Source organism: Cryptosporidium andersoni (genome assembly GCF_001865355.1).
Source record: "Cryptosporidium andersoni isolate 30847 chromosome Unknown contig_51, whole genome shotgun sequence".
Lineage (NCBI taxonomy): Eukaryota > Apicomplexa > Conoidasida > Eucoccidiorida > Cryptosporidiidae > Cryptosporidium > Cryptosporidium andersoni.
In genome coordinates this window covers 56,960-82,739 of record NW_027122906.1, presented here as the reverse complement: position 1 = coordinate 82,739, position 25,780 = coordinate 56,960, and the positions used below count along the sequence as shown (strand labels likewise).

Here is a 25,780-nt window from a genome sequence, read left to right as displayed (position 1 = left end):
CCCCCCCCTTCTTTTTTCTGTGCATCCTGATTTAAAAAGAAAACGGGAGGATAATATTTTAGTTTTATAATAGATAAAACTTGTGAATATTTCTTTAAAAAATATGAGGTTTTTTTATTCATTGATTTCGTTTCTCTATGTCCCACTCCTCTCACTTGCAAATCAGAAACTGGACCCAAACAAACTAAACCCATTATTAAGGTTGGAAATGAAAGTGAAGATAGGAAATAGTCAATCTAAGTCAATGATATTAGGTCTATTTGCTGAGCAGGTGCCAAAGACTGTCAATAACTTCTATTCCTTGTGTATTGGAAATAAACGAGATGAGGATGGGAAGAAGATGACATATGTTGGAAGTAAATTTCATAGAGTTATTCCAGGTTTTATGGCCCAAGGTGGAGACTTCACTAAGCACAATGGTATGGGGGGTAAAAGTATTTATGGAGATACTTTTGAAGATGAAAATTTTTCAATTAAACATGCCCCTTATGTCCTATCAATGGCAAATAGAGGAGAGCACACAAATGGGTCTCAATTCTTTATCACATTTGGTCATACATCTCATCTAGATGGAAGACATGTAGTATTTGGACGTCTAATGGACGAAAAGAGCAAGAAGGTACTAAGAGAAATTGAATTAGTCGGTTCAATGAGTGGCAAATGCTCAAAAGATGTCATAATTACTGAGTGTACTTTATTGTCTGGGTCTCCTAGTGAAATTTTACTACAATAGTATGTATTATTTTAGCATAGGGCTATATTTTTAAAACTAATAACTAATTTCTGATATTCAGTTATAATTCATAGGACTTTTGAAACAATGAGATAGCGGATTTATATTGTGTTTTTTTGATATTTGCATCTCTAGTTTTAGCTGGGGGCTCTGGCGTATTCCATAGGTTGTACGCATAAATGAGACATCTTAGATATCTGAATTTCATTGTTATTTGTGGAGTTATAAGTTTCAATCTCTTTAGTGAACTTAAATAGCTAATTTCGAGTTTATATAGTTGATATAATGATTGAGATAGTATTGAATGATCGTCTTGGACGTAAAATCCGTGTTAAATGTAATTCTGATGATACAATTGGTGATGTAAAAAAGTTGGTGGCAGCCCATACAGGTAAGATTAAATTTACTAGGTAATTACTAACTCCGGATGGAGATTGTTTAAAATATAGTCTCATAATTTAGAACTTCAAAGTCACTTATTTACTTGCCAGGTACAAGGTGGGAAAAAATTCGTATTCAAAAATGGTACATCACTTATAAGGATCACATAACACTAGAAGACTACGAAATTAAAGATGGCACGGGACTAGAGTTATATTATAACTAGTCAATAAACAGCATTAAATAAGTGTAATTCTCAAGGAAGTGTTGAAAAAAGTACTCACTATAACTGAATATTAAAAATGAAGTATTCAGTGAAATTGCAAGTTTAAGTTGCTTGCAGAAATAGTAATACTAGATTAAACTAATCTTCTTAATATGTACTAAATCTACCTCACTAGATATTACTACATAAAGGATCTGCACTGAGTTGCAATAGAATCTAACTCTCTCTGACCTTGGGCACTTAGTCTACGTGTTCCAGTATTTGGATTAAACTCAACTAAGCCCATACCTTGGAGTTGAAGTAGGCAGTAACGGATTAATCCACGAGATGCAGTGCTAGAGTGATTTCTTGAAGTCCCATTACGTTGTTTCCTACCATAAAACTTAGATAAAGCACCCACCCCTGCATTTGGACGAATATACAAATGCCTTAATATTGAAGCAGCACGAATATAAAGCCAATCAGGATCTTGTGGTGGAAGCTCCTTGGATGAAGATGTCTTAACATGGTCCACCCATTCTGGCATTGCCATCTTGCCACCTTTCTTTAGCTGCTGTGCAAAACGTTCAATTAAGATTCCTGCTGGCACATCCTTGGCTGTCTTCACTACACGAGGAGCTGCTACTTCGTATAGTGTCATTGATTAACAACCGAAATTTACACTTCCTGACGATAATTTATAAATCTCTAGAAAATACAAGTGCCTCAGTATCGAGACACATCTATTTTACAATAGACATTTGTTTGAGTCCCATATACCGCCTTATTTGGAGACGTCCCCCCATAGTGGCGCACTTTATAAACTATATTATAGGCGCTTTGATTATTTCATTAGCCAACAAAATCCGCTTGTAGTTATTCCTCCCCCCTTTTTTTCTTACAATGCTTTCACCGCAAATTTGTCCCCTATATTAAATTCCCCATTGGTGAATTTCTATTGATGGAAATGTCTAACGAGAATCAACATGATGAAACTTTTTTATTTGACGAAAGAGAAGATGAATTAGAAGAATTTGATAATCTAGGTAAGATTTTATGAATATTTAGTCCTGTAGTTTGTATAACTACCTTATTATTTACTAAATACCACTTTCTATATTGCTCTTAGAAAATCTTGAGACACAGATTGATCCGGATGTAAATGAGTGGGATGAAGATTGGGATGTTACTGGTAAGTTAATAACATGAAATTCAATTGGACCCAATATGAATTAGTTGATACTTTATTGACAATTCATTATTATATCTTCAATAACTCCCGTTACTCTTTCTATTTGATTAAACTATAGGTTGGGATGATGAAGATATGGATGACGAGTTTACTAAACAACTTCACAATGAGCTTCAAGAATTTGAGAAAATGCAGAGGTTGTCTTCTGATCAGCTACAGAAGTAGCAATTATAATTTCTCTCTAATATCTATATCTTTTGCATAGTAAATATCTAGCTTATATTTCAATGTGAATTTTAATAGATTTTATTATTACTTTATAATGATCTATTTTAATATTCCTAGTGGGATTCGAGAATATATATTATTTAATTATTTATCTTATGTATCCGGTCTACTTGAAATAAATTCTATATCATTGTATTTCCACTAAAATAATTCAATAAATTGTGGTTTCTGCATGCATGCTATTGTAATTATCATTAGCTCTCCTTGCATGTATACCTCTATCTTTAGAACACTTTTTTCTACATATTAATCTATATTAAACATAAATTAAGATTTTAAGATCACATTAAAATGTCAAGACGTGGAGTTTCAATCGAAGAAAAAAGAACCAGGTAAATAATACCCTTAAACTTTGTAAAATAGCTTAGTTTAATTTTAATACACTTTGACTATATTCTGATGATATCCAATTACTTAAAACAATTTCAGATTATTGAGATCTTTATATGATAAGGTAAGCTTGGTTAAATAATGAAATTTATAAAAAAGTACAAATTTTTTGTTTGATGATTACATTACTGTCTATCAGAAAGAGTGTTTCAATTTAAAAGAAATAGAAAAACTTGGCAAGAAATGTGGAATAATAGAACAGACAGTTAAAGATATTTTACAAAGTTTAGTTGATGATTCCCTTGTAATGAGTGACAAGGTTGGGTCTCTAAATATATTCTGGGCATTACCAAGTGCTGCTAGATCAATGAGAGAAAATCGAATAAATTATTTGAGGTTCGTTATTTTTTATCATGATTTGAGTATACTATAAATACCACTTTAACTAAATTGAAATTCTTTTTAGAGCAACAAAACAAGAAATAGAGGACAATATACAATCATTAAACAATCTGATTGAAGAATCATCAAAGACAGATACTGAGGAAACAAAGTTAAGAAAAAAGAAGACGGAAAGGTTAGAAGAACTAACAAGTACTAATGAAAAGCTTACAAAAAAGTTGCAACACATAAAAATGATGCTACAAGATAACCCAAAAGTACTACAAGAACAAATAAATCAGAGTAATGAAGCTATATTAAGGTGGGAAGATAACATTTGCAATATAAGACAGTGGATTAAGAAAAAAATGCCCGGAGTTAAAGAAAGAGAAATTAATCAAAATTTTGGCTTACCTAATGAAGACTAGATAGTTAAATGTAATATCTTCAGTTCACTATAAAAAGTTCTAAGATATTTCTATTATTCAAGTTATACAAAGTATTTATTTTAAATTCAAACATTCTAATAGTTACGAATTTTCCTTAATTTCTTAAGTGATTACTTTTTCATTGCAATGATCATATGAAGTAGCACTGAAGTCAAACATAGATGAAATGTCAGCAATATCTTCAATAAATTGCTGTTGAATAGAATTATATTCAATAGGAATATCATAAATATCACTACTTAGAGTATCCTGATATTTACTACTATTACTGATATCATGTGTAATTTTGCCATGCTTAGAATCTTGGCTAATTTCCTGTTTGAGGTCATTGAAAAATGATGAATTAATCTTTAGCTTAAATTGAGGTTCCACAGAGTTGTTAACTTCTGTAGCTTCTATAGTTTCCATTAAAGAAATATCCATAGTAAGATTTAATATAAAATTTGGAATATATTGCTTTAAAACATTCCTAGTACTTTCTTTTCTTTGAAGATAGGCAAATAGCCACTTCTTTAAATAATTATCTAATGATAATTTATTTATATCAATGGAAAATTGACAATTTTTCTCGGCAGTATAGTTCCATAAATGTGCCCACTCTGGGTTACCCAATAAATATCTTCCGTGGCCTATAATCCACAAGTTACGCTTAGCTCGCGTCAGTGCAACATTAATTCTCCTAATATCAGCTAGAAAGCCAGTATTAATTCTAAGAGTTTCCAATCTGTTATTAGTACCAGTAATTCCACTAGGTTCAATATATTGAGCTCTTACAGCTGAAAAAATGATGTAATCACGTTCCTGACCCTGAAAACCATCAATAGTACATACATCAATTGGGCATATAACATTGGATGGTAAGTTAAATCGTTTCTTAATCATAGATTTAATGAGTCTGACTTGTTCATTATAAGGGGAAATAATTGCAATTTTATCATACCAATTATTCATATCAGATTTGCTAGGTAATTTTTCATTAACTTCTGTCAATATTAACCCCAAAAGTTCAACTAATTGACAAACTAATTCAGCTTCAATTGGATTTGAGATTGACTTATTTTTTATTTCTTCTGAATTTACAGAAAGAAAGGTTAGTGGTTTAAAAAAAGGTATGGAATCCCATGGTATTATTGATTTTCTTGCGTCTATTATACCTGGATAATCTTGCAACTCACCATTATAAAAACGTTTTGAAGGAAATTCAGAAATTACCGGATGCATTCTATATTGCATACTTAACATTTTAACTGGTAGTCCATTCAGTTGCAGCCTCTGAAATAGAGAAATATCATATTTATGTAATATTGCTATCCTAGATAGAACTGTAGCAGGTAACTGTTTAGGATCACCTACAAGTATCAATCTTTTACAGCCAAGTTTTAGTGGTATTAAGGTAGACAATTCTACACCTTGAGATGCCTCATCAATTATTACTGTATCAAAAGCAATAATCTTTTTTGTTGACTTTTCATTTGATGAGTTACTTTGGTCAAGAATAGAAACTAATTCTTTACTTCCACATACAGATAATGTTGCACATATAACTTGGGATTCTTGAATAATCTTCCACTGAACTTGTTGACGAACTTCTGGTTTACTTTCTTTTGGATTGTAACCGTTACGAATTAAACGACGTTGTAATTTAACTTCCAGGCTATATTCCAATAAATCCGGGTGATAATTGGGTCCAGCTCTGACTATAGTTGGATTATATCGCACACCATTAGCATCTAGAATACCTCCTTGCTCACGTATTGGATCTGCAACTAAGCGACGAACAATAGCATCTATTGCAGCATTTGATGGAGCACATACTAAAATTCTTCTTGGACCAGTTTGTCTACTTGATATATCTAAAGGAATAGTCTTTGGTTCAATAAGTTTAGTATTACAAATTTCTGGATTATTTGCTTTCCAATCATACCAAGGTACATAATCACTATTATAGCACCATGGCTGTGAATATCTAATTAGTGAAAGTCCTATCTTTTCTATACCGTCATCTTTATATACTTCAACTTTTTTCTTCTTCTCATTTATGGTCAAAGATGTATCCTCTTCTCTAAGTATTCCATATTTACAACTATTTTTCTCATAATTTGAAGATAATAATGCACTAATTATACCAATAATTGTAGTTGTCTTACCAGTTCCAGGTGGGCCTTGAATTAAGGTAATACCTTGGTATTTTAAGCACTCATTTAGTGCACTTAGCTGAGAATCATTGTAAATTTTTTCAAGAGAGTCTAATAAAGTGTCAGGAATAGATAATGAACCATTTCTTGAGACGGGATTCTTCAAACATAAAATATTATCTTTAAGTGGGAGATCTTGTAATGATAACAGAGCACTATACTCTCTGTAGTTAGTAGCAAATGAAGTGATTCTGGATATCCACCAAGAAGTTTTCTTTGTTTTATCTCTTCCTAATTGAAGATATTCATTATATTTAGTTAAGCGATCTCTCCATCTTTCTGTATTACTTATTGTTGATGGTAAGTGTTTGATCTTTTCACCTTCAAGATAGTATAACGGGTTAATTGTATTTAGTATAAGTTTATCCAATTTAGAATTATGAACAACGCCAAAAACATGATATGGTTCATCACTTAAATTTTTGTCAGGTATATTAAATAATTCTTCATTAGCAGGGAAAATAATCAAAACTATATCCTGAGGCGAGAAATAGACTGGATTTCCGGGGTTCACATTTAATGATTTTTCAAAGCGTACAGATATAAAATTTGAGTCGATACATCCCTTGCTCTCCAGCATTGTAAAGTGCTGGAACGAACTCATCTCTATATGTTTGGCTCTTTGTATGGACTGTTGACATTCTAGAAGAAATAAAGAAAAGAAAGACTCAATATACTCTTCGAGTGATGAAAATCTAGCAGGAATCTCTTTAATTTCGCATTTTTCGCACCTACTATTGTAAGAGTATAATTTTTCAGACTTTTGATATGGCTCTTCCTTTATATCCTCAAAGAAGTCCCAACTTAATATAATTCTGTCAAAGTCCTTACTTGAAATTTTATGTGCATCCTTTGATTCTTTAAGATCATCTACGGTAGTTTTAGACTTAATAGAAGCTTTACTGTCAGTATCTGACCTGAGTGTTCTTTTAGTTGCAGATGTCATATAATTATATTGATACTTAAAGGAGTAAAGTATTAATCAAAGATATATCAACCGTAATTATACCATGTATCTTACTATCTCCTTCTTATGTATAAGTTTATATTTTTAAGAGAACACCAAATATTCTTGAAACTTTTTCCAAGCTTTCTAATACCTAGCAATACAAATACAAATTCTCCGAATTGGCGCTAATTCATATTAGCTATGTTATTACAAGTTATAAATGGTATATTTGAGATGGAATAGATCTTTAGTAGTCCCTATCCTTCGGAATTCAGTGAATAAATAAAGATAAGGAAACTCATATCAAGAAGTAATTTGGGATATAGGAGGTTTATAATAACTACTTGGTTTCAAATGGAAATCTAAAGAAGTCATCTCTGAAAAATAGTTATTGTATTGATATACATTAAACAAGTTAGGGTCTATATAAAACTACGATTCAAAAGGAAGTGAAACATCCCTAAAATTTTAAATATTATTTAAAGCCATATTAATAGGTACAAATACAGTTTGTTACTAAGTTATTAAGATCATCCTTCATAATAGCTAGAATTATCTATATAAAAGCAAAGTTCACTACAGTATAACTGCCAAATATTATGAATAAAATCCAGGCTATATAATAAGCCAATCTAATATATTATAATTAACTCATTCAGATTAATGGAAAGATCACAAAGCAAAATGTACAGATGAACGAAGTTTTGGAATTAGCATTATGAAATTTTGTTTAAATATTGTGATCAATTGATAGACATAAGATAATTCACTTTATAATTATATTAAATTATCTCTGTAAATATTTTTGAAACGAATAGAGCATTGTTTGTTAATAAAAGTAGTTAAAATATTATCTATGGGTGTATGAATTGAATTGATAGTAATTTGCAGAATTTACATTTGAATAATTATGTTGCATTGAATTTACTTGAATAGGAATTCTAGATGTAGTTAAGCTTGAACTTATCATATCTTCAGCCCGATATGAACTTTGTGCATTCGATGCAATATTATGATAAGGAAAGCTACTATCCAGTAAACTTGAAACAGGGGGCACTGTAGCACTGTGTTGCTTATTCGAAAAGAAGTCACTATAGTCCCATGCATTACTTTTAATACAATATGCAAATATACTCCTAATTCCAGTAAAGAGATTTCTATCTTGTAATTCAAAGCAAAAACCATCAATATCATAACCATTATATCTTTGTTTAATTATATCTGGTTTCTTTAGATATTCATAAAAAGTGACATTTGTTATCATTGATTTTAAATGTCTAACGAATAGATAAATCACAAATCCCATCCATGGAATATTTGTAATGCTATTCAACATAATTACTGAGAACCAGAGATCTGATACCATAAAGTAATACAATCCATCAAAAACACCAATTCCAAGGTCATTATTACTTGCAAATAAGTCATTTCCTTGCAGTGAAAACCAGCTGTTTATATTAGATGGCGTATTTGTAACTTTATTTACTGTAGTAGCAAATAAAAACCTTAATGAGCAGTATTGTTGAAGCAAATAGTAATACCATGAAAATGTGAATAATAAAAACATTAGAAAGAGAACAAATGATCTTTGATTGCCAAGTCCAACACAAGTATCAATCCATACACAATGATGGTCAAATCTCTGAATACAATAACCACATTCAGAACAGTGATGTGCTCTAAATGGTCTTTCAGTACGACATGTTACACATATTTTAGGTAACACTGGTGCAGAACTGATAATTTGATTACCGTCAACAATATCTACATATAACTTCTTATGAATACTTTGTCTTTCCTTAGCCACTAGTGACATTAAAGAAGTTATCTCATTAGATATATCTATAAGTTTTTGAATATACCCATTATAGGTATTTTTGTAAATATCTAAACCAATAGACTCTCCACTAAATATTTGACGATTTAACTCAATTAAATCGTTATTAATTTTAACTTGTTCCTCTTCTTTTAACATTAGTTGAAATACACTCGATGATTTATTCACCTTTGAATTGCTAATTATAGGTATGTACAAAGCTATACTTTCCAACTTTTTTATTTTGTCATAAGATAATTTTGATATACTCTTGGGATATAGTGGATATTTTACATAGTTTGAATGACCGAAATTTGCTAAAAACCAACACAATTGTGTAACTACAAAAGCACCAAACCAAATATAATAATGATCCATACTTATCCCGGCCATATACTCTTGATATTTACTTATAGTATTTCTCATAATAAGTACAATGGCCAAATTAAAAAGTGCAATAAACCAGTAATAGACCGCATAAGGGCTTCTTATTAGTGCTGTTGTTCCAAAAAGCTTGTTATGATAGTACCAAAAGTATAAGGAAACTGCCAACCAATAATTACGTTTGATCCAACATAATTGAAATGCAGTATTTCCAACCATAGAACTATCATAATTTTTACATTGTAATAAATGAATAGCCCCTAAATCACACAGAAATTGAACTGTATCTTCACTTTCACTTACACATGCAACATGCAAAATAGTATTACCCCTGTGATCTTTGTGTCCTAAATTTGCTCCGTGACTTACTAGCCATTGTACTAAACTGCAGTTCCCTCTTTTAATAGCCCAAAATAATGGTGTCTGTCCAAGAATATCTTGCTCCTCAAGTGTATAGCCCTGTAAAAAGAGCCACTCCATAATTCTAAGTAAGTCCTGAACCTTATTTTCAACATTTTCCGAAGCTGCTGTTAACATTAAACCAAAATTATTCCTATTCTTAACTGAGAATATTCTTGAACTGTATTTCTCATAAAAATACTTTAACATTGAAAAATTTCCTGACCTCACACAATAGTGTAAAGTTGTATCACCATTTATATCTGCTCTAAAAGGGTCACAACCTAAGCTCAGCAAATGTATAGTAACGTCATCCCATTGATAATATACGGTCCAATGTAAAGTATTTGAATCATTCAGAATGCTTGCATTTCCTGTTTCTATTAGCTGCTGTATAATAAAATGTAAAGTATTTTTGTCCCTTCTTTGTGCAGCAATAGCTAGTTCATGAGAAGCATATTCTGCTTCAAATAATCTAGTACCTTTGTTTTGAGAAAGCTCCATTTATTTCTCAAAAGATACTAAAATGTCTGTCTTGTCCACAAATTATTGCTTTCAAGGTACATTTTCTTACTTTTATTATCCCCCTCATTTTTGGATTATTCGCGCAATCCTATGCATGTGGGGAAGTCTCATTTTGTCATTTGTGACTCCACAAGGCTTTTAAATGCAGAATTAAGTGCTTTTTGATTAAGAAAAAAGTACATCTTTTAAAAATATATTTTGCATGTAGCTATGCAGAGTTTTTTGATTACTCAACCTTATATATTGATGTATGTCTATTTTATGCTAACTATATTATAAAAGTAATAATAATATAAATACTATGCAGAATAAAAAGGTCTTATAAAAATCTATATTAGCTCCGTGATAATGACGTGGCAATATTATCATGCCGGTATAAGCATTTTTTCCTGCATGCAAATCGGATGACACGTGTCACATGCATATTTTATGTAATACTGTTATATGTTAAATTGAAAATGGATTTAATGATTTGATACCTGATAAATACTCCTTAAATTATCTTTAAAACGCGAAATCACTTTCAAAGAGATAGTCTCTTTTTACAAACAATTTTTAGATTTGAAAATTTCGATTTTGGAATAGCTTACTCAAGTATTCTTAATACAAACTACTTCACTATTGAAGGTATTTGAAACCTTTAAATTCATTTATCTATTATAGACTGGCAAACCAGCTAGTTAATTTCATCAATAAAATGTGGTAATGCAAGAGCAACAAATGAAAGAAATGTTAATATCAAAGGAATCGGATTATATATATTTTCTATTGCAGATAAGTCCAATTGTTCAAATTCATACTATTAAAGCTAATGTGAGATATAGAATTGGCCCAAAAGATGGCAAAACAGATACTGATATATCATACCCAGATCCCCCACAAAATGTAACAAGTAGCTTTGATTTGTGGGTAAAAAGTGAAGATAAGGAGTTTAGGCTAACGAGAAAAAGTAGTAATAACAAAATTGAATCATGCAAATATTTTTATAAGGATTCAATAACTGGGACGTATATGCCTATACCTTCTTTCCCTGATATTATTGTTGTTACTTCTGGAACAAAACTCCGAATAATGACATCACAACCTACTGAGTGCAATATAGCATTTGTTTTGAAATCCCAAAATATGGTAGATATTGTAGGATACACGTTAAAATCATCAAAAGAAGTTCTATCAGTTGAGCCTCCAAGTACAACAGCACATACATTGCCAGGAGTAGAAGCAATCTCTTCATCGTGTCTATATAAAAACCAGTGCAACTCACCAGCACAGAATTGGGTATCAGAAACTGAAAAGAGCTATCTCATATTTTCAGAAGCGTCGCTTGGTAAAGGAGGAAATGGTGAAGTATTCCTTGGATTGAATCGTCGGACGCTAGAATTTGTAGCAGTGAAATGTGAAGCCCCTGGATCACTCTCTCGCGAAGCAGAATATTTGGAAAGGTGCAAGGGTAATTTTGTTGTAAAAAAGCTGGATTGGTTCCAAAATCACATTGAAAATAAAGAGTATCTTGTAATGGAATTACTTCATGGGGGTACACTTCGTCAATTATTAAGGTTTAGATACAAAGATGGACTTCCAATTAGAACTGTACAGCAGCTAATGCATACACTAATTCTAGGTGTGGATCATATGCATTCACGAGGTATTGTTCATCGTGACTTAAAAGCAGCAAATTTGATGTTTACTGATTTAGTTGGCAACTTAAATGTGGATGTTTATAGAATAAAGATATGTGACTTAGGGAACTCAGGTATTTCATTAAATGGACGTCTGAAAGGTCATTGCTGTACTTGTTTTGCCACTGCACCAGAAATATACATCCACAATGAATACGACGAGAAAGTAGATATTTGGTCTATTGGGACAATTTTCTATGAGTTGCTAACTGGGCATAGATTGATAGAATGCAACCATCAGGTAAATTGTGATGCAACCGAAAAAATTCTGAAATTTAATTTTAATGAGATGGAGGATCAGCTTAGAGATCACATGAAAGATCAACTAAATGGAGATGAGAGTAGACTATTAGATGATGCTATAGATCTAATGAAAAAACTCTTGGAAAAAAATCCTTCTAAAAGAATATCAGCAACATCCTGTTTATCCCACAGATTCTTTTCAGATTATCAATACTTGCATCTAGATTATTCCCTAAGATGTGTGATGAAATTAAATATAGCCAAAAATACCGATGAGAACATCACTTCATATTGTGAGAGCGATGAAAATAGCCTTTTTTACTCATATTGTAAATGTTCAACTTGCGTTTGCTGCAAGGGTCACTTGAACCATAGTATTAGTCGTGGAAAACTAATTTCAAGCTACTACTCTGGTTTAAGTACATTATATTCGAATAGTAATTCCTATACTAGTAATATGGGTCATATTTTTAAATTGAGTGGATATCATGTACTAAAGAAAAACTTCCCAATTAGTAATAAGTGTCAACATATTGTGTTACAAAAGGAAAATGAACAAAATTTCAACATCCAAAATCAATAGATGTTGGTTAAATATAAAGGAAAAGTGAATATTTATTTAAGAGATAAGTAATAATGAATAATCATTTGCAATATAAAATTAATAGATGTGAATTAAGCTTAATATATTTTGCAGAAATTGCATAAAAAGAAAAAAATGTGAATAGTCACTGAGAATAGGGCTTAATTTATAAATATTTCAATCATATATCTCCACTAGTGTGCTTTATTATATAGGAATTTAGTGCGAATTTATAACTCACCGGTTCTTGACATGTCAAGATCATCATCTTCAAAGGCATTATCCGGATTAAGGAATGGTTCAGGGTCAAATTGGTGAGTCACGTGAGATGCAAGCCAGCTTATCATATTATGGACAGATCTATCTCCATCATACCATATCGGGTCACTCTTTCTATTCGCAGGGTACAGCATTAATGAAGGATAGCCAAGAATATGAATATTTTCGATTTCATTTTGTGAACCATCAATTTTGGCTATTTTTAAGGTCTTCAAATTATGTAGTCTTTGGCCAAGAGCATTAAAATCTGGTTCTAGTTTTCTACAGTGACCACACCAGGGAGCATAAAATACAATAAAAGTATCTTGATCAACATTGTTCAAAACTTCATTTTGAAATGTAGTGGAAACAACAATACGAACTGGTCCATTATTCTCTTCATCAAGAGGTGGCTCCTCACTCTTAAAATATGGTTTGAGTTTGCCTAAAGTATAATCTTGGATGAAGTTTTCTAATATAGAATCTGCAAGTAAACCTTTACCAGATATACTAGATCTGTAAACTAAGGGTGGCTGTTGAGGGTTCATTGGGATTTTATTCAGCTTAAAATCTCTATTTTTTACATCAGAAAACTTTAAAATAGATATAATGGGTGTTTGTTCATCATCACTAGCAAGAACTTGCCTTATTCGCCTCTCGTGTGGCAAAGAAGTGCTACTATGAATAAATAATAGCTTGCCTCTAAATTTTCTAGCTATCTTCTGAAATCTCTTCATGACTTCATTATGAATAGGATCATTTTCAGATGAAAATAGAAAGACTAATGGTCTATCATCAGAAAATAGCCTTTGAGTAACTAAAGGAACGAACCTAATAATCAGTGGATATTCATATTTACGCACCTGCGTATCTAATTCTTCAAGGCTATTTAAGTCAATAGATTTTACTATTACACGCCCAGTATCTACATCATCTTCAGATGTATAGTTTCCAAATATATCCTTATGGTTATTCCAAGGAGTATAAATAATCAAATGAGATGACACATTTGCTAATGGTACTGTAGAACTATCAGTATACGAGCTGCTATTGCCTAAAAGTACTTCTACAACTTCCGAATTATTTGTAAATGTATGACCAAATAGAATATGCTGATACTTTCTAGAAATTTTCAAGTATGCTGGAATATTTGAATTTAAATTATTATCATTAGATTCATGTTCATTAGTAGTATTGGGTTTTGGTAATGAAGAGTTTAATGTAGAGTTAATAATAGCAATGATTTTTACACCAGAATTATTTCTGTCAATAAAATTTTCCAGAGTCTTTTTATTTGAAATATAAAAATCTCTATTCAATTCCGAGTTTATAAAATTAACTATTGCAATTGAGTTCGAAATACCTGTATAGTAGTGACCAACGCCTTGAAAGTATATCTTAATTGTTGGGAATTTCGGAATTTGTTCTAAAAGAACTACTTGACGGTTATCATTAGCATCTAATTTCCCAAATGATATATTATATTCCTTCATAATATTAGCAGCTTTATCAAATTCTGGAAGCATCTCACGACAAAATACACACCATGGAACATAAAAAAGTACAACTGCAATTTCTGATGTGAAATTTTTTAGATCTACCAAACCCAATTGTTTAACATTGCTAGCTTCTAATCCTTCATTAGTATTCATGCTAAAAGAAATATTACTTAAATTTCCATTTATATTACTTATAGAGTTTGGAATATAGGTTGCAGATAAAAATGACACTAAGATTAAATGAGTTAAGAGTGCTAATAATTTCATTTCAACCAAATATCTTGTAGTATATTAAATCAATTTAGAAGTTGGGTAATTTTATTATGAAATTTGTACAATAGATCTACTAAAGAAAAAAAAAAATAGAAAGGAGGAAAGAAAAGAAACTCCCGATTTTAAAATCTTTTTATGTTGCGTAGCGGGTTAGTTTCCGTCTATCAGCTCAATCTAGTAAAAAACTTAAGTGAAAGCTATGAAAAGTGAAGAGTTTGTGGATATAAGGATTTACCAAGTTAATATAAATAAGTCCAGGGGTCTTACTAGCAGGTTATGGTGAAACAATAATCAATACTTCCGTATTTTTACTCAATCTTCATAATGGGAACTAAAATTCCTAAAAAAAAAGTGACAATGAAGTATTCTCCATAATATGTAATAGTAGTGAAATTAGTGGATAGATATTAAGTATCCATTAAAACTTAATTATATTCACTTAATAATAGAGCAGTTTTTCCGAGATATTTGTTAATGTAAAAGTTAAAGAGATAATATTTAATAGGGTAGTATACTTCAGAAAAAAAAAAGACTTTGAAAGATTATTATATATACAATATATCATTGAAATTAGGTATCTAATATTAAATGAAATTACAAATATAAATACTTTACCAATTAAATTGATTAATAATACTTCTAATGTGTCTTTCTTGTTAATCATGATCCAAGGGTTCCCTTTCTTCAGCCTTGAGGTAAGCAACTGTAAGATCTTCCATTGACATTTGTATAGGCTTAAAACGTCGTTTTATTGCATCAACTCTTTCTATTGGATTACCTCCAACAACAACCATATTTAAAGAAATACATATTGGCTGCAATGCAAGTACTAATGTCTCAATTTCAGGTTGTGTATTATCATTTGAACACCATATTAACTTCTCCAAAGTCTTATTTCTAAATGGGAAGCTACCTATAATCGTATCAAAAAAATCAATACATCTTCCATTAATACGGTTTCTTGAGAAATTCAATACTTTTATCTCGCAAGAGAATAATAAGTGTCTAAGAAATTGTGCAAAGTCTCTTTTAGTTTTGCTTGGTCCAAAGTGATTAAAGTCCAATGACAACTTTTTACATTTGGAATTCCGTACAATTTCTAAGACTAACGGTGCAGATTTAATTGTTAAGTCATTCATCCCAAAATCTAGCTTAAAAGTGCTTTTGAATTGCTTCAATAAAATAAAAATTTGAGATAAACCTTCATCATTCATATAACAGCCTCTGAATGAGATTTCTTTAGGTTCTTGATGTACCAAAGCTATATTTAAACAATGTGAAAATATTTCATATTGATAAGGAATACCACTCATATCCAATGGAGCTCCATGTCTAACTCTTGAAAATGCATTTGTAATATAACTAACAATTTTTTTAGCTGGAATTAGATTATATTTATAACATAGATCAATATATTGACAACGCCATATTTGGCATCTAACTGATCTCCATAAAACTAATCTATCACGTCTTAAACTAAATCTCACGGTTATTTTGGGTTCTCCTTTTAGTGCAATTGGCATTAAACCTTGAAGCTTTATATCAGTAGTTAATATAGCAATAGTATTATTTCCAGTGATCTCATTGCTATTCATAGCAGGAACGAGTGATTTTATATTAATTCCCTTGGCAATCTTATCATTTTCAGTGTTAATTTCTAATCCTCCATGAATACTCTTTTTTTTATCTACTTGTTTTATGTCCTCCTTAATAGAATTTGAATCCTCACTATCATAAAAAGAAACTTCTTTCCTAAGATTAACTTGAGATGTAAATTCCTCGATGATTTCTAATTTTTTTCTTGGTTCATTCCTTAATAATATATGAGCCAAACTCACACCAGATACTTGAAATACAAAATTCCCAGGGATATCAGCACAAGGTTCAATGGGAGATATTACTGCATCTGGAGTAAAGTATATACCACCTTTAACTTTTAATTTATCTTGTTTTAAGGTAAAGCAAGACAATAGTCTTTCCTTAAACTTTATACGATCTCTATCTATCCACACAATTATAGTATGTTCTCCGAGCTCATATATTTCAATTCTGTATTTTGATTTAAAGTTCCTAAAAAAAACAGTTGCCAATGTAACATATATACTCTTCATTGACTTAAATAATACTCTAGTTAGTATAAGATTGGTTGGCTCCCACTCAGCAACATCAATAGAACGACAGATAGTGTGATAATCAACAGATTCATCTAGATCACTAATATACTCATCTTCCTCATCATAGTACTCGTCTAAGACTGATATATCATCTTCATATAATTCAGTTTCTTGATCTATTTGTTCAAATTCATTTCTATCAAGATCTTTATGAGTAAGCAAATGTGGTTTTTTTATTTTGTGTAAGATACTTTGGCTTATGGATGACTCCTCATCTGTAGCATATTCATCCAAATCAACAATCAAAGCATTTTTATTTGTGTATTTATCAGGAGTAACATTCCTTTTATTTTGTAATGTTGAACTTAAGGCTCCTTTTTCATCTTTAAAACCACCTACTTTCATTTGCCTTCTTCTCCTTCCAAAACTTAAATCCTCCTTCATATTTCGTCTTCCAGGATAATTCATATCTTTAAAAGAGTATAGTGCACTTCTTCCAGGTACAATACCCATTTTCCCATATCCAAATTCATCATACTTCGCTTTAGGAGTTACTGAAGATTTTGGTATTGTTGAAACATTATTTGGAACTAATACATCAAATAAATTATTAAGATCTTTTTTATCTAATTTAGTATACTCATCAAATATAACACTTGTAAGTTTTTCAATATATGTATCTGCACTCACAGATTCTTCATGAGCTCCTTCTAATAATTCTAGTCCTTTTTTTTGTTCTGTAGTTTGAATATCAATTTCTTTTTGCCACATATCTGCCATTCCAACCAATTGATTCATAGTAATCGGCTTAAATTTATCAAATTTACCTAATTTATACTTTTTTATCTTTCCTGTATTAGCAACATGTAATGGATAATTGTAGTTTTTCCAAAGTTTCATTTCAAAAGTTTCATATTCAGGGATATAATTAATCGTTACATCTATCTGGGACTTTCCTGTCGTAGGTAATTGAGATGCAGTTGATGGTGTTAAATAATTTGATTTCATAGCTGTTGAAGGGTTTGTTGAAGGTTTTGCAGTGTTTGTATCAAGTTTACATGTACCATTTGGACTGGCTAAAGGAGGTAAAGGGCTTGGCGAAACATTAATGGGAGTTTCAAGACTATATAGTGAATTATGTGCAAACTCTCTTAAATTAATACTTGAGTGTGATTTAAATGTTAAATAAGATTTTAAGCCCATAGATGTAAAGCTATTGATAATTAAATCATTCTCAATTTCATCCCAAGTACCATGATCAATTTTAGATACAAGATTAGCTATAGAATCATATGGAATAGATTGAAATTCTTGCTTCCAAACAATTCTAGGATCTTGAATATGGGCTGGTAAACCTGTTGGAAGCTTATCCGATATTGGTGGTGTGTACTGTTTTTTATGTATACCCAGTAATATCTCAGTTGAATCTGGAACAGTTGTAGCATCTTGACTTAAGGTAATTTGTGTTACCTTGTTACATCTACTTGGATCTTGTACCCTAAATGAATTTTGAAATAACACTTCATCAAAACAAGGATAACTTGTAGTATTATCAATAATCCTATTTATAAGTGATTCTTTTTCTTTGGATCTTTTCTCGGAAGCATCATTTTTAATAATATATTGAAGGTCTTCATTTTCCTTATAATCTTGACAATCAAACCAACCAATAGAAGTTTTGAGTGTTTCTAATTGTTTAGTTACATTAATATGTTTCTTAAATTTCTCTGCAGAAATAAGAGATTCACTAACAACTTCTAAATCTATCTCATTATTAAGAGTTACTCCATACTTTTTTTCGAATTTTGTTTTAATCTGTTCAATTTCTTTTTTATCAAAAGCCTCCTGCACTTTTATATCACCACTTTTAAGCTTCTTTCCTAATATTTTTTTTCTAAGTTCTTCATTTATATAAGACTTATATAAAATTTCATTATTATTGCTGAATTTTGAACTTTCAATGGGGATATTTTCAGGTATGCTCTCCATTGTTGACATAGCTGATTTGTCATTTAATAAAGTTTTATCTAAAATCTTATCCTGCATTGGATCTATCATATTTAATATATCTAATTCTATTTTACTATCCTTTTCTGATTGTGAGTTCTTAGCTTTTTCAGCTGCAAAAGTCATCATTGAATATGTACTCCTAATAGGTACTTTAATATTTCCAAATTTTCCCATAGTTTTCATCTTAGCTTCTGGTACATCCATATTTGAGTATATAATATTAGATATAGAATTTTTACTATTATTAGTTGTACTCCTTGTTATTTCAGAATTTTTATATATATTACTCTTTTTGTCTGTTTGTGTTTTGTAAAGTATTGGTTTTAAGGGCTCATCTGTCCATACTGCTTTTGCTTTTCTATATTTGCCTGAGTTATAATCATAAAATTTCTCACCAGTAGAATTTAGAATTATAGTTCCCTTAGTTTTTTCAAGTTCATTCTCAAGTTCCCTTATTATATTTGGACTATTCATTTTTCCCCTCTGCATTGATAGAGAAGATGACATTATAGCAGCATTTTGAGAGGCCATTGATCTTTGCCATCTTAGACTTGGACTCATTGGTTTCCATTCTCCGCCTCCTGAATATTCATATGATTTATCTCCTAGTTTTGTTACTGTATCAAGTCCTATATTTGGTAATAAAAAATTGATACTTCTCTTTGTAACTTGCTCAGAATTTGTATTATTTGAAGATAATTCTAATACATGTGATTGTTTAGCAACTCCACAAACTTCCTCTATTTCAATTGGTAGTTCTGAAATGCTTAGTAATCTAGAAATGGTTATGGTTATACAAAAAAGTCGAAATTACCTGCAGGATCATTAAGAGCAGAGAGAACCGTAAAAGATTCCTGAATATTACTAGCATCTAATTTTCCATTTAATTCAGACTTTTGCACTGTATTTTTTGTATATTGACTCTCTTCAAAATCGCTTTCATCTATAAATGTATTTATGATCGAATCTAAAAAGGCAAAACATTAAGGTCTATATGCTTAATAGTTACACACAGTTACCAATAGCTTACTTACTGTTCACCTTTCCTATTTTCTCTGTATAGCTAGAGATATTTCTCATTTGTCCAATATAATTATACTTAAAATTTAATTATAGTCAAAGTGGAATTGTCAATATTGTAATGCCGCCTCAAGGTCTATGTAATACTATGAACACTCTTAATAAGACTCAAATACTTGTTATAATATTCATTTAAAAATGTATCCTATACTTTATCATCTAAATAACTTAAAATTATAATATTAGTAGTTGTAAACATATTCTAAATACAATTCTTAATAACATTACTAATTTAAAAAGTGTATAAAAACTATTTTAGACTTATAATCTATACTCAAAGCTGTTTCTTGCTATTCTGCTCCTTCTCAACTTTCCATATATCCAATAAGAGCTTCGATATTATATTAAAAAGTGAATTGATAGACATATAGCCATTTTCAGTGAAAAGTTTACCAACATTAACACTAGTACATACATTACAACTTGTATTAGTAATTTCAAACTTCATCTCTGCTGTAGGTCTATCTAGAGATATTTTCATGTAGTATGCCTCCTTATTATATATCCAATATTCGGAAAGTTTCTTAGATATTGAGGATGGCTGAGAGAACGATATAGAGTGACCACAGCAGGGGGAATAATAGTCAATAAATAACAAAGTAATCATACATGAAAAAAATCCAAATACACAAAAAAGTATAATATATTTCTGATCAGGGAATTTTGCAATAACAGAACCATATATTCCAAATAAAACAGCTAAAGTCATTACAAAGTTCTTTCGATGAAATAATTGAAGTTCTTCCTGAAAACCAAGCATTGATAACATTGTATTTATTACATTTATTAAAAAGCGTGTCATATCATTCTCATTGTATAAATTAAGTAATTTGTTGTGTTGAAATTCCTTGCAAAGTTTCTTAAGAGCCACTTTACTTGTCTCCTTGTCTCTAAGGGCTTCAAATCCAAGCTTCTCACTATTTAAGGAATCCTTCTTCATAATAAGTATAGTCCTTCAAAAAAAAGTTATGTTAATAACCCTTGATTCTACTTTAAAATGTATACTAAATATTCAGAAAATAAAAAGTAAAGAAAGCACTTCACACGTACAGCCTCTTCAAATGCTTAAGGCGGATATACCTAATTAATATATCTTTAATCATACACCTTTGTAAAAGTGGGTGAAATTTTAATATATACCAAATTCTGGTACAAATAATTACATGTCATTCAGTCATCTTATTTAATTGTAAATTTCTCTAATACTACCTTAAAACATGAAATAAAAAAGAAATTGCAAGGTAACAATGATGTGCCACTATACAAAAAAAGTATATTGCTTAGTACCATAAATTATCTTTAGAAGTAATAAGTATTATCCTAATATATAGTTATACCTATCATCTTTTAGTTTAACAATAATTTTAAGAAATTAAATTTACTCTATAAATCTCTATTCAATAATTATTTTTATGTCTCCCACATAAATATAATTAGACGTTAATACCTCATGCAAATGCACACAACTTTAAAAAGACGCAGTACCTATAACTGATATTTTTAATTATTTAATTAGCATGGAAGAACAATATAACTGCTTTATAAGCTTTCTTTATCCAAAGCCATCTAAATGGGAATGCAATAGTCAAGATATTTTGCAGTACTATGTAAAAATATGGGATAAGTCAAAGTTAAGAAATAAGAAAACTTCAGATAAAAATCAAACAAATGCATCAAATTTAAGTGCTTCATAGCTAACTTTTTTTAAATCTTCAACAAGTTTGTCTCTGTCTGTAGAAAATTGGTATAAAGTCTTCAAATTATTGATGTTTATAGGGGACAATTCACTACGAGATCCATTTTGACGATTGCCATATATACAATTCTCTAATAAACTAGTTGCAGCTTGTAATTTTGTAGAGTAAAAATATGTAACCGCTAAATTATTTGTAGATATACTTGCTGATAATGAAAGATCAAAATTAATACCTAAAGATAATTCTTTATATAAAGCAGCAGATGTACTAAAGTCAAGTGAAGCAGCTACAGGATCATCCTGGATTAAATTTAATAGCCCATAATTGAATCTATGAGTAGCAATATTAACTGGATTTTTACTTATTTCATCATTATTAAGAATTTCTTGTATCCTATTAGAAATAGTTTCAAAAAGTTTGGTATCTCCATAATGAATACATAGTCTTGAAAATACTGACAAGCATGGAATATTGTCAGGATTGTATTTCAGTATATAATTATCTAATATATATATTGCTTCTTGATAGTACTCATGTAGTACTAAAGTTGAGCATAATAAATAACTAGTAGTCTTTAGTTTATAAAACCATTTCCTATATTGAAGATTAGATGAAGATTCTCCTTTTAAATTATTAAATATTATATCGATTTCATTCAGTAATAAATATAAGTCATCAAGACAAAAAGTATATAAAGATTCATAGTTTTGAGATTTATCATTCATCTGTTGGGTTGTATTATTATTATTCTGTACCCATAGCTTGTAAAATATTAATTTACCTTGAATAACATGGATACGAAAAAAAAAGAAAATATCTCTTCGTATATTGGTATCTTGAGATTCCTGTGAGTACACATTTTCATTATCTTCACTTTTTCCATATGGGTAGATTAGTGAATAACATGACCCCCATACTAATGGATCATAATCCATAGGTGTTAAAAAATTAAAACAATTTATTTCTACTTCTCTTATATATTTATATGCATTTGTAGTATCATTTAAATATAGATAACAATGAATTAAGTAGCTCAACCAGTGAATGCCACATATATCATACAGATGTTTATTTGACTCACTTATTTTATCGGAGTCTCTGTAATTTATACTTAAATCTAAATCTTTAATGGTGATATCTGAATCTTCATAACTTAGAAATATATATCCATCATTGTAAAATTTCATTATTGTATTAATACATGCGTTGAAGTCCCTTTCAAAGAGTATTTTCTTGAATTGATTGTATGTATCATGACTTAAATACCTCCGATTCTTACCTGATAATGGGGAGCTCATATTACAATTTTTATCTAACGTTCATATGCAATAATGAAAATTTTGAGGTAATCTAGTTTCACTAAAATTTATTTTTACATTACTTAAAATTAATAGCTAGTTAAGCGGCAATTAAGGCGCTAACAAATAAACTTAGTAGTAAGGTACTAGTCTGCATTATGTAATACTTTGTTCACTTCTGAGGAATCCAATTACATCTTTTTTTATGCTTTGGAAGTTATTGGGACTAGCTAATGTTTTGAAGCTAGCATATTAAATATCTATTTGAGTATTATGCTTACAAATAATAGGATAGAAACTCTGAAAAGGTATAGATCTATATGCAGTGAAGTGATAAAGAATCAGCTTTATCTAAGTGGATATAGTGTTGCTTGTGATAAACAAGTACTAAAAACATATGGAATTACCCATATACTTAATTTGTCTGGTGCAACATGTGCAAATAGATTTCCTGAAGAATTTGAGTATAGAACATACTATGTATATGATAATCAACAAGAATGTATTGAGGGAGTTTTATATGATGCATTGGAATGGATAGATTACACTTTAAATTACAGAAAGAGAGTAAAGAAGACTATAAACGATATAGAAATAACAGTAAACTTGAACAATAAGACAAAATATGGAAAATTGTCAGATAATAAAAGTGATAAGATTGATACTAAGAATAATCGTATACTAGTTCATTGCCAGGAAGGAGTTTCTCGTTCATCAAGTATTGTTATTGGATATTTAATGTGGAAGAAGAAGAAGTCATTTTATGATATGTCAGAACATGTAAGAGCATGCAGAAGTATTTCGAGTCCAAATATAGGATTTACTTACCAATTATTAGTATTTCAAAAATCTCTTAACCCATTTTTGCATAGAAAAGATGGAGACTATTGCCCAAACATAATTTCTGATGACTATATTAATAATATGAATAAAAACTCAAATTTGCTTGTTGAATTGGAAAATTGTACATACTCAATATTTTCAACTAGAATTTATGTAATATCTAAATATAACTTACCAGTATGCCTTATTAATTGGAAAGCTGAGAGCATATTCCCACTTAATAAATTCAATGTGTATATTTTACGTCAAAGTTTGGTCAACTTTTCATCTAAAAATAGGCTTGAAAGGATATGGATTTGGATAGGCTCTAAATACAATATTTCAAGTTTATGTAACTATTTAACTTGTATTAGAAATTATGCCAGACAGATTTCAATTATTGAATTAAATAATCCAATCCATAGATTGAATATAAAAGAAGATATTTCAAATTGTATTGACGTTGATTTTACTTCTAATTTTGTACATAATATTAAGCAAGGATATTTAAAGAATCCCTTTGAATTACAATATGAAGATGAATTTCCTCCACTAGTTGCAAATAAAGGATCTGTATACATCATATATATTGCTGAAGGTTATGAATCAGCTGAATTTTGGAATGTTTGTTTTCCAAATCGGTATAATGCGATTACTAGGTCAATTTCATCTCCCTCTATTTCTGATATCATGTTGGCAAGACCTGATAGTTTTGACCAAATTATCAACCACGATTATACAGATAAGCAAGTAGACAATACAACTGTTAAGAACAGTAATTTGAAATGTAAAGGTAGCCTCAGCAGTGAATACGGAGATGCAAATTCAGATTTGTCTACTATGAATACTATAGATAAACAAGATAAGAATATTTTACAATCACCTCTATATTCTTTTCAGTCTTCTAATACTACTTCACCTTATAAGAGTAACAAAAATGGAATTTTATCTATATCTTCTACACTTTTAACCCAAAGTTGCTCTTGTGCAAATGATCTCAATTTAAAATTTTCTTCTCTTATTGATGACCATCAATCCAGCGAATTATGCAATGGATTAAACCATGAGTGCAAAAATAGGCCCCCAGTGGTTATTCCACGTTTAAATATTAATTTAGGGAACTCTACAAACCATTTAAATGATATATTTAACAAATTGGAGGTAAATTCGCATGAATTAATAGAACAAAGGAATAAAGATAATAATGATCAAATTCTTGATAATACTTTACTTTATGATAATTTCCCCTCTAGTAGGAATAATGAATTACCTTATGAAGGAGCAGACGAATTAACACCAAATAACTATTCATGTAGAAGTATGAACACAAATAAATCATATTTATTTAGATATCCAGACTATCTTAGTGATTCAATTGGATATTTTGATGCGGATGATTTACATCCTACTTCACTTTGTATATTAGTTGTTCCTATATTATCAAATCATGATACTAAAGAGATCCAGACTATTAGCACCTCAATTATTAATTCTAATTTAATAGAAATAAGCTATATTAAATTATATCTATGGATTGGAAGTGAAAGTCTATATGAAAGTGAAGCCAAGCTACTAAATAAGGAGATAAGTGAAAAAGGATATATTGAGGCAAGCGAAGTTAAAGAATTAAAAAGGAAAGAAGAGAATGAAAATATAACTGACTTGGAAATTCAGAGAACATTTGTATCAATCGATCATATAACACAAGATAATATAGCTATAGAAGATAGTGTGACATCTTTAAATTCAATCTTAAATACTGTAGATGAGATTTATGATGATAAACCCACTTTGAAATCTATAGTCAGAGGCTTTATAAATTCACATGATATATTTATAAATAAGAAGTTGATATCCCTTCATGTTGAATTTGAAAATAGTGAATCTGAAGTTTTTTGGGACTGCTTCTATAATTAATAAATGGAATTTCTAAATAAAGCAAAACAGTAATAATATTAGAAGGAATAAACGGTAATATCATGTTAAACAAGAAGATA

The 25,780-nt window shown here is 30.0% G+C and overlaps 13 protein-coding genes across 13 annotated transcripts; 6 read left to right on the top strand and 7 right to left on the bottom strand.

Annotated features, from left to right (window-relative positions):
• Positions 1–208: 208 nt before the first annotated feature.
• cand_031530 (peptidyl-prolyl cis-trans cyclophilin-type family protein) lies at positions 209–733 on the top strand (the record flags this gene model as incomplete). Its single annotated transcript, XM_067213379.1, has 1 exon — positions 209–733. The coding sequence occupies one exon, from the start codon at positions 209–211 to the stop codon at positions 731–733; it is 525 nt and encodes a 174-aa protein (XP_067066871.1).
• Positions 734–1,018: 285 nt separating this feature from the next.
• On the top strand, positions 1,019–1,340 carry cand_031520 (uncharacterized protein; the record flags this gene model as incomplete). The annotated part of the gene is made up of 2 exons (XM_067213378.1): positions 1,019–1,143; positions 1,196–1,340. 2 exons carry the CDS (start codon positions 1,019–1,021, stop codon positions 1,338–1,340), a joined length of 270 nt encoding a protein of 89 aa, XP_067066870.1.
• A 181-nt stretch (positions 1,341–1,521) lies between these two features.
• Positions 1,522–1,980, bottom strand: cand_031510 (40s ribosomal protein S19; the record flags this gene model as incomplete). Its single annotated transcript, XM_067213377.1, has 1 exon — positions 1,522–1,980. One exon carries the CDS (start codon positions 1,978–1,980, stop codon positions 1,522–1,524), a length of 459 nt encoding a protein of 152 aa, XP_067066869.1.
• Positions 1,981–2,280: 300 nt separating this feature from the next.
• cand_031500 (uncharacterized protein) lies at positions 2,281–2,736 on the top strand (the record flags this gene model as incomplete). The annotated part of the gene is made up of 3 exons (XM_067213376.1): positions 2,281–2,365; positions 2,449–2,511; positions 2,630–2,736. The coding sequence occupies 3 exons, from the start codon at positions 2,281–2,283 to the stop codon at positions 2,734–2,736; spliced, it is 255 nt and encodes an 84-aa protein (XP_067066868.1).
• A 354-nt stretch (positions 2,737–3,090) lies between these two features.
• Positions 3,091–3,938, top strand: cand_031490 (MND1 family protein; the record flags this gene model as incomplete). Its single annotated transcript, XM_067213375.1, has 4 exons — positions 3,091–3,131; positions 3,229–3,253; positions 3,329–3,525; positions 3,596–3,938. The coding sequence occupies 4 exons, from the start codon at positions 3,091–3,093 to the stop codon at positions 3,936–3,938; spliced, it is 606 nt and encodes a 201-aa protein (XP_067066867.1).
• A 123-nt stretch (positions 3,939–4,061) lies between these two features.
• On the bottom strand, positions 4,062–7,100 carry cand_031480 (uncharacterized protein; the record flags this gene model as incomplete). Its single annotated transcript, XM_067213374.1, has 1 exon — positions 4,062–7,100. One exon carries the CDS (start codon positions 7,098–7,100, stop codon positions 4,062–4,064), a length of 3,039 nt encoding a protein of 1,012 aa, XP_067066866.1.
• An 853-nt stretch (positions 7,101–7,953) lies between these two features.
• Positions 7,954–10,206, bottom strand: cand_031470 (DHHC zinc finger domain-containing protein; the record flags this gene model as incomplete). Its single annotated transcript, XM_067213373.1, has 1 exon — positions 7,954–10,206. One exon carries the CDS (start codon positions 10,204–10,206, stop codon positions 7,954–7,956), a length of 2,253 nt encoding a protein of 750 aa, XP_067066865.1.
• A 750-nt stretch (positions 10,207–10,956) lies between these two features.
• Positions 10,957–12,732, top strand: cand_031460 (protein kinase domain-containing protein; the record flags this gene model as incomplete). The annotated part of the gene is made up of 1 exon (XM_067213372.1): positions 10,957–12,732. One exon carries the CDS (start codon positions 10,957–10,959, stop codon positions 12,730–12,732), a length of 1,776 nt encoding a protein of 591 aa, XP_067066864.1.
• A 230-nt stretch (positions 12,733–12,962) lies between these two features.
• Positions 12,963–14,756, bottom strand: cand_031450 (thioredoxin family protein; the record flags this gene model as incomplete). Its single annotated transcript, XM_067213371.1, has 1 exon — positions 12,963–14,756. The coding sequence occupies one exon, from the start codon at positions 14,754–14,756 to the stop codon at positions 12,963–12,965; it is 1,794 nt and encodes a 597-aa protein (XP_067066863.1).
• A 662-nt stretch (positions 14,757–15,418) lies between these two features.
• On the bottom strand, positions 15,419–19,966 carry cand_031440 (uncharacterized protein; the record flags this gene model as incomplete). The annotated part of the gene is made up of 3 exons (XM_067213370.1): positions 15,419–19,644; positions 19,701–19,853; positions 19,921–19,966. 3 exons carry the CDS (start codon positions 19,964–19,966, stop codon positions 15,419–15,421), a joined length of 4,425 nt encoding a protein of 1,474 aa, XP_067066862.1.
• Positions 19,967–20,240: 274 nt separating this feature from the next.
• On the bottom strand, positions 20,241–20,906 carry cand_031430 (uncharacterized protein; the record flags this gene model as incomplete). The annotated part of the gene is made up of 1 exon (XM_067213369.1): positions 20,241–20,906. The coding sequence occupies one exon, from the start codon at positions 20,904–20,906 to the stop codon at positions 20,241–20,243; it is 666 nt and encodes a 221-aa protein (XP_067066861.1).
• Positions 20,907–21,626: 720 nt separating this feature from the next.
• On the bottom strand, positions 21,627–22,961 carry cand_031420 (uncharacterized protein; the record flags this gene model as incomplete). The annotated part of the gene is made up of 1 exon (XM_067213368.1): positions 21,627–22,961. The coding sequence occupies one exon, from the start codon at positions 22,959–22,961 to the stop codon at positions 21,627–21,629; it is 1,335 nt and encodes a 444-aa protein (XP_067066860.1).
• A 273-nt stretch (positions 22,962–23,234) lies between these two features.
• cand_031410 (dual specificity catalytic domain-containing protein) lies at positions 23,235–25,700 on the top strand (the record flags this gene model as incomplete). Its single annotated transcript, XM_067213367.1, has 1 exon — positions 23,235–25,700. One exon carries the CDS (start codon positions 23,235–23,237, stop codon positions 25,698–25,700), a length of 2,466 nt encoding a protein of 821 aa, XP_067066859.1.
• Positions 25,701–25,780: the final 80 nt, after the last annotated feature.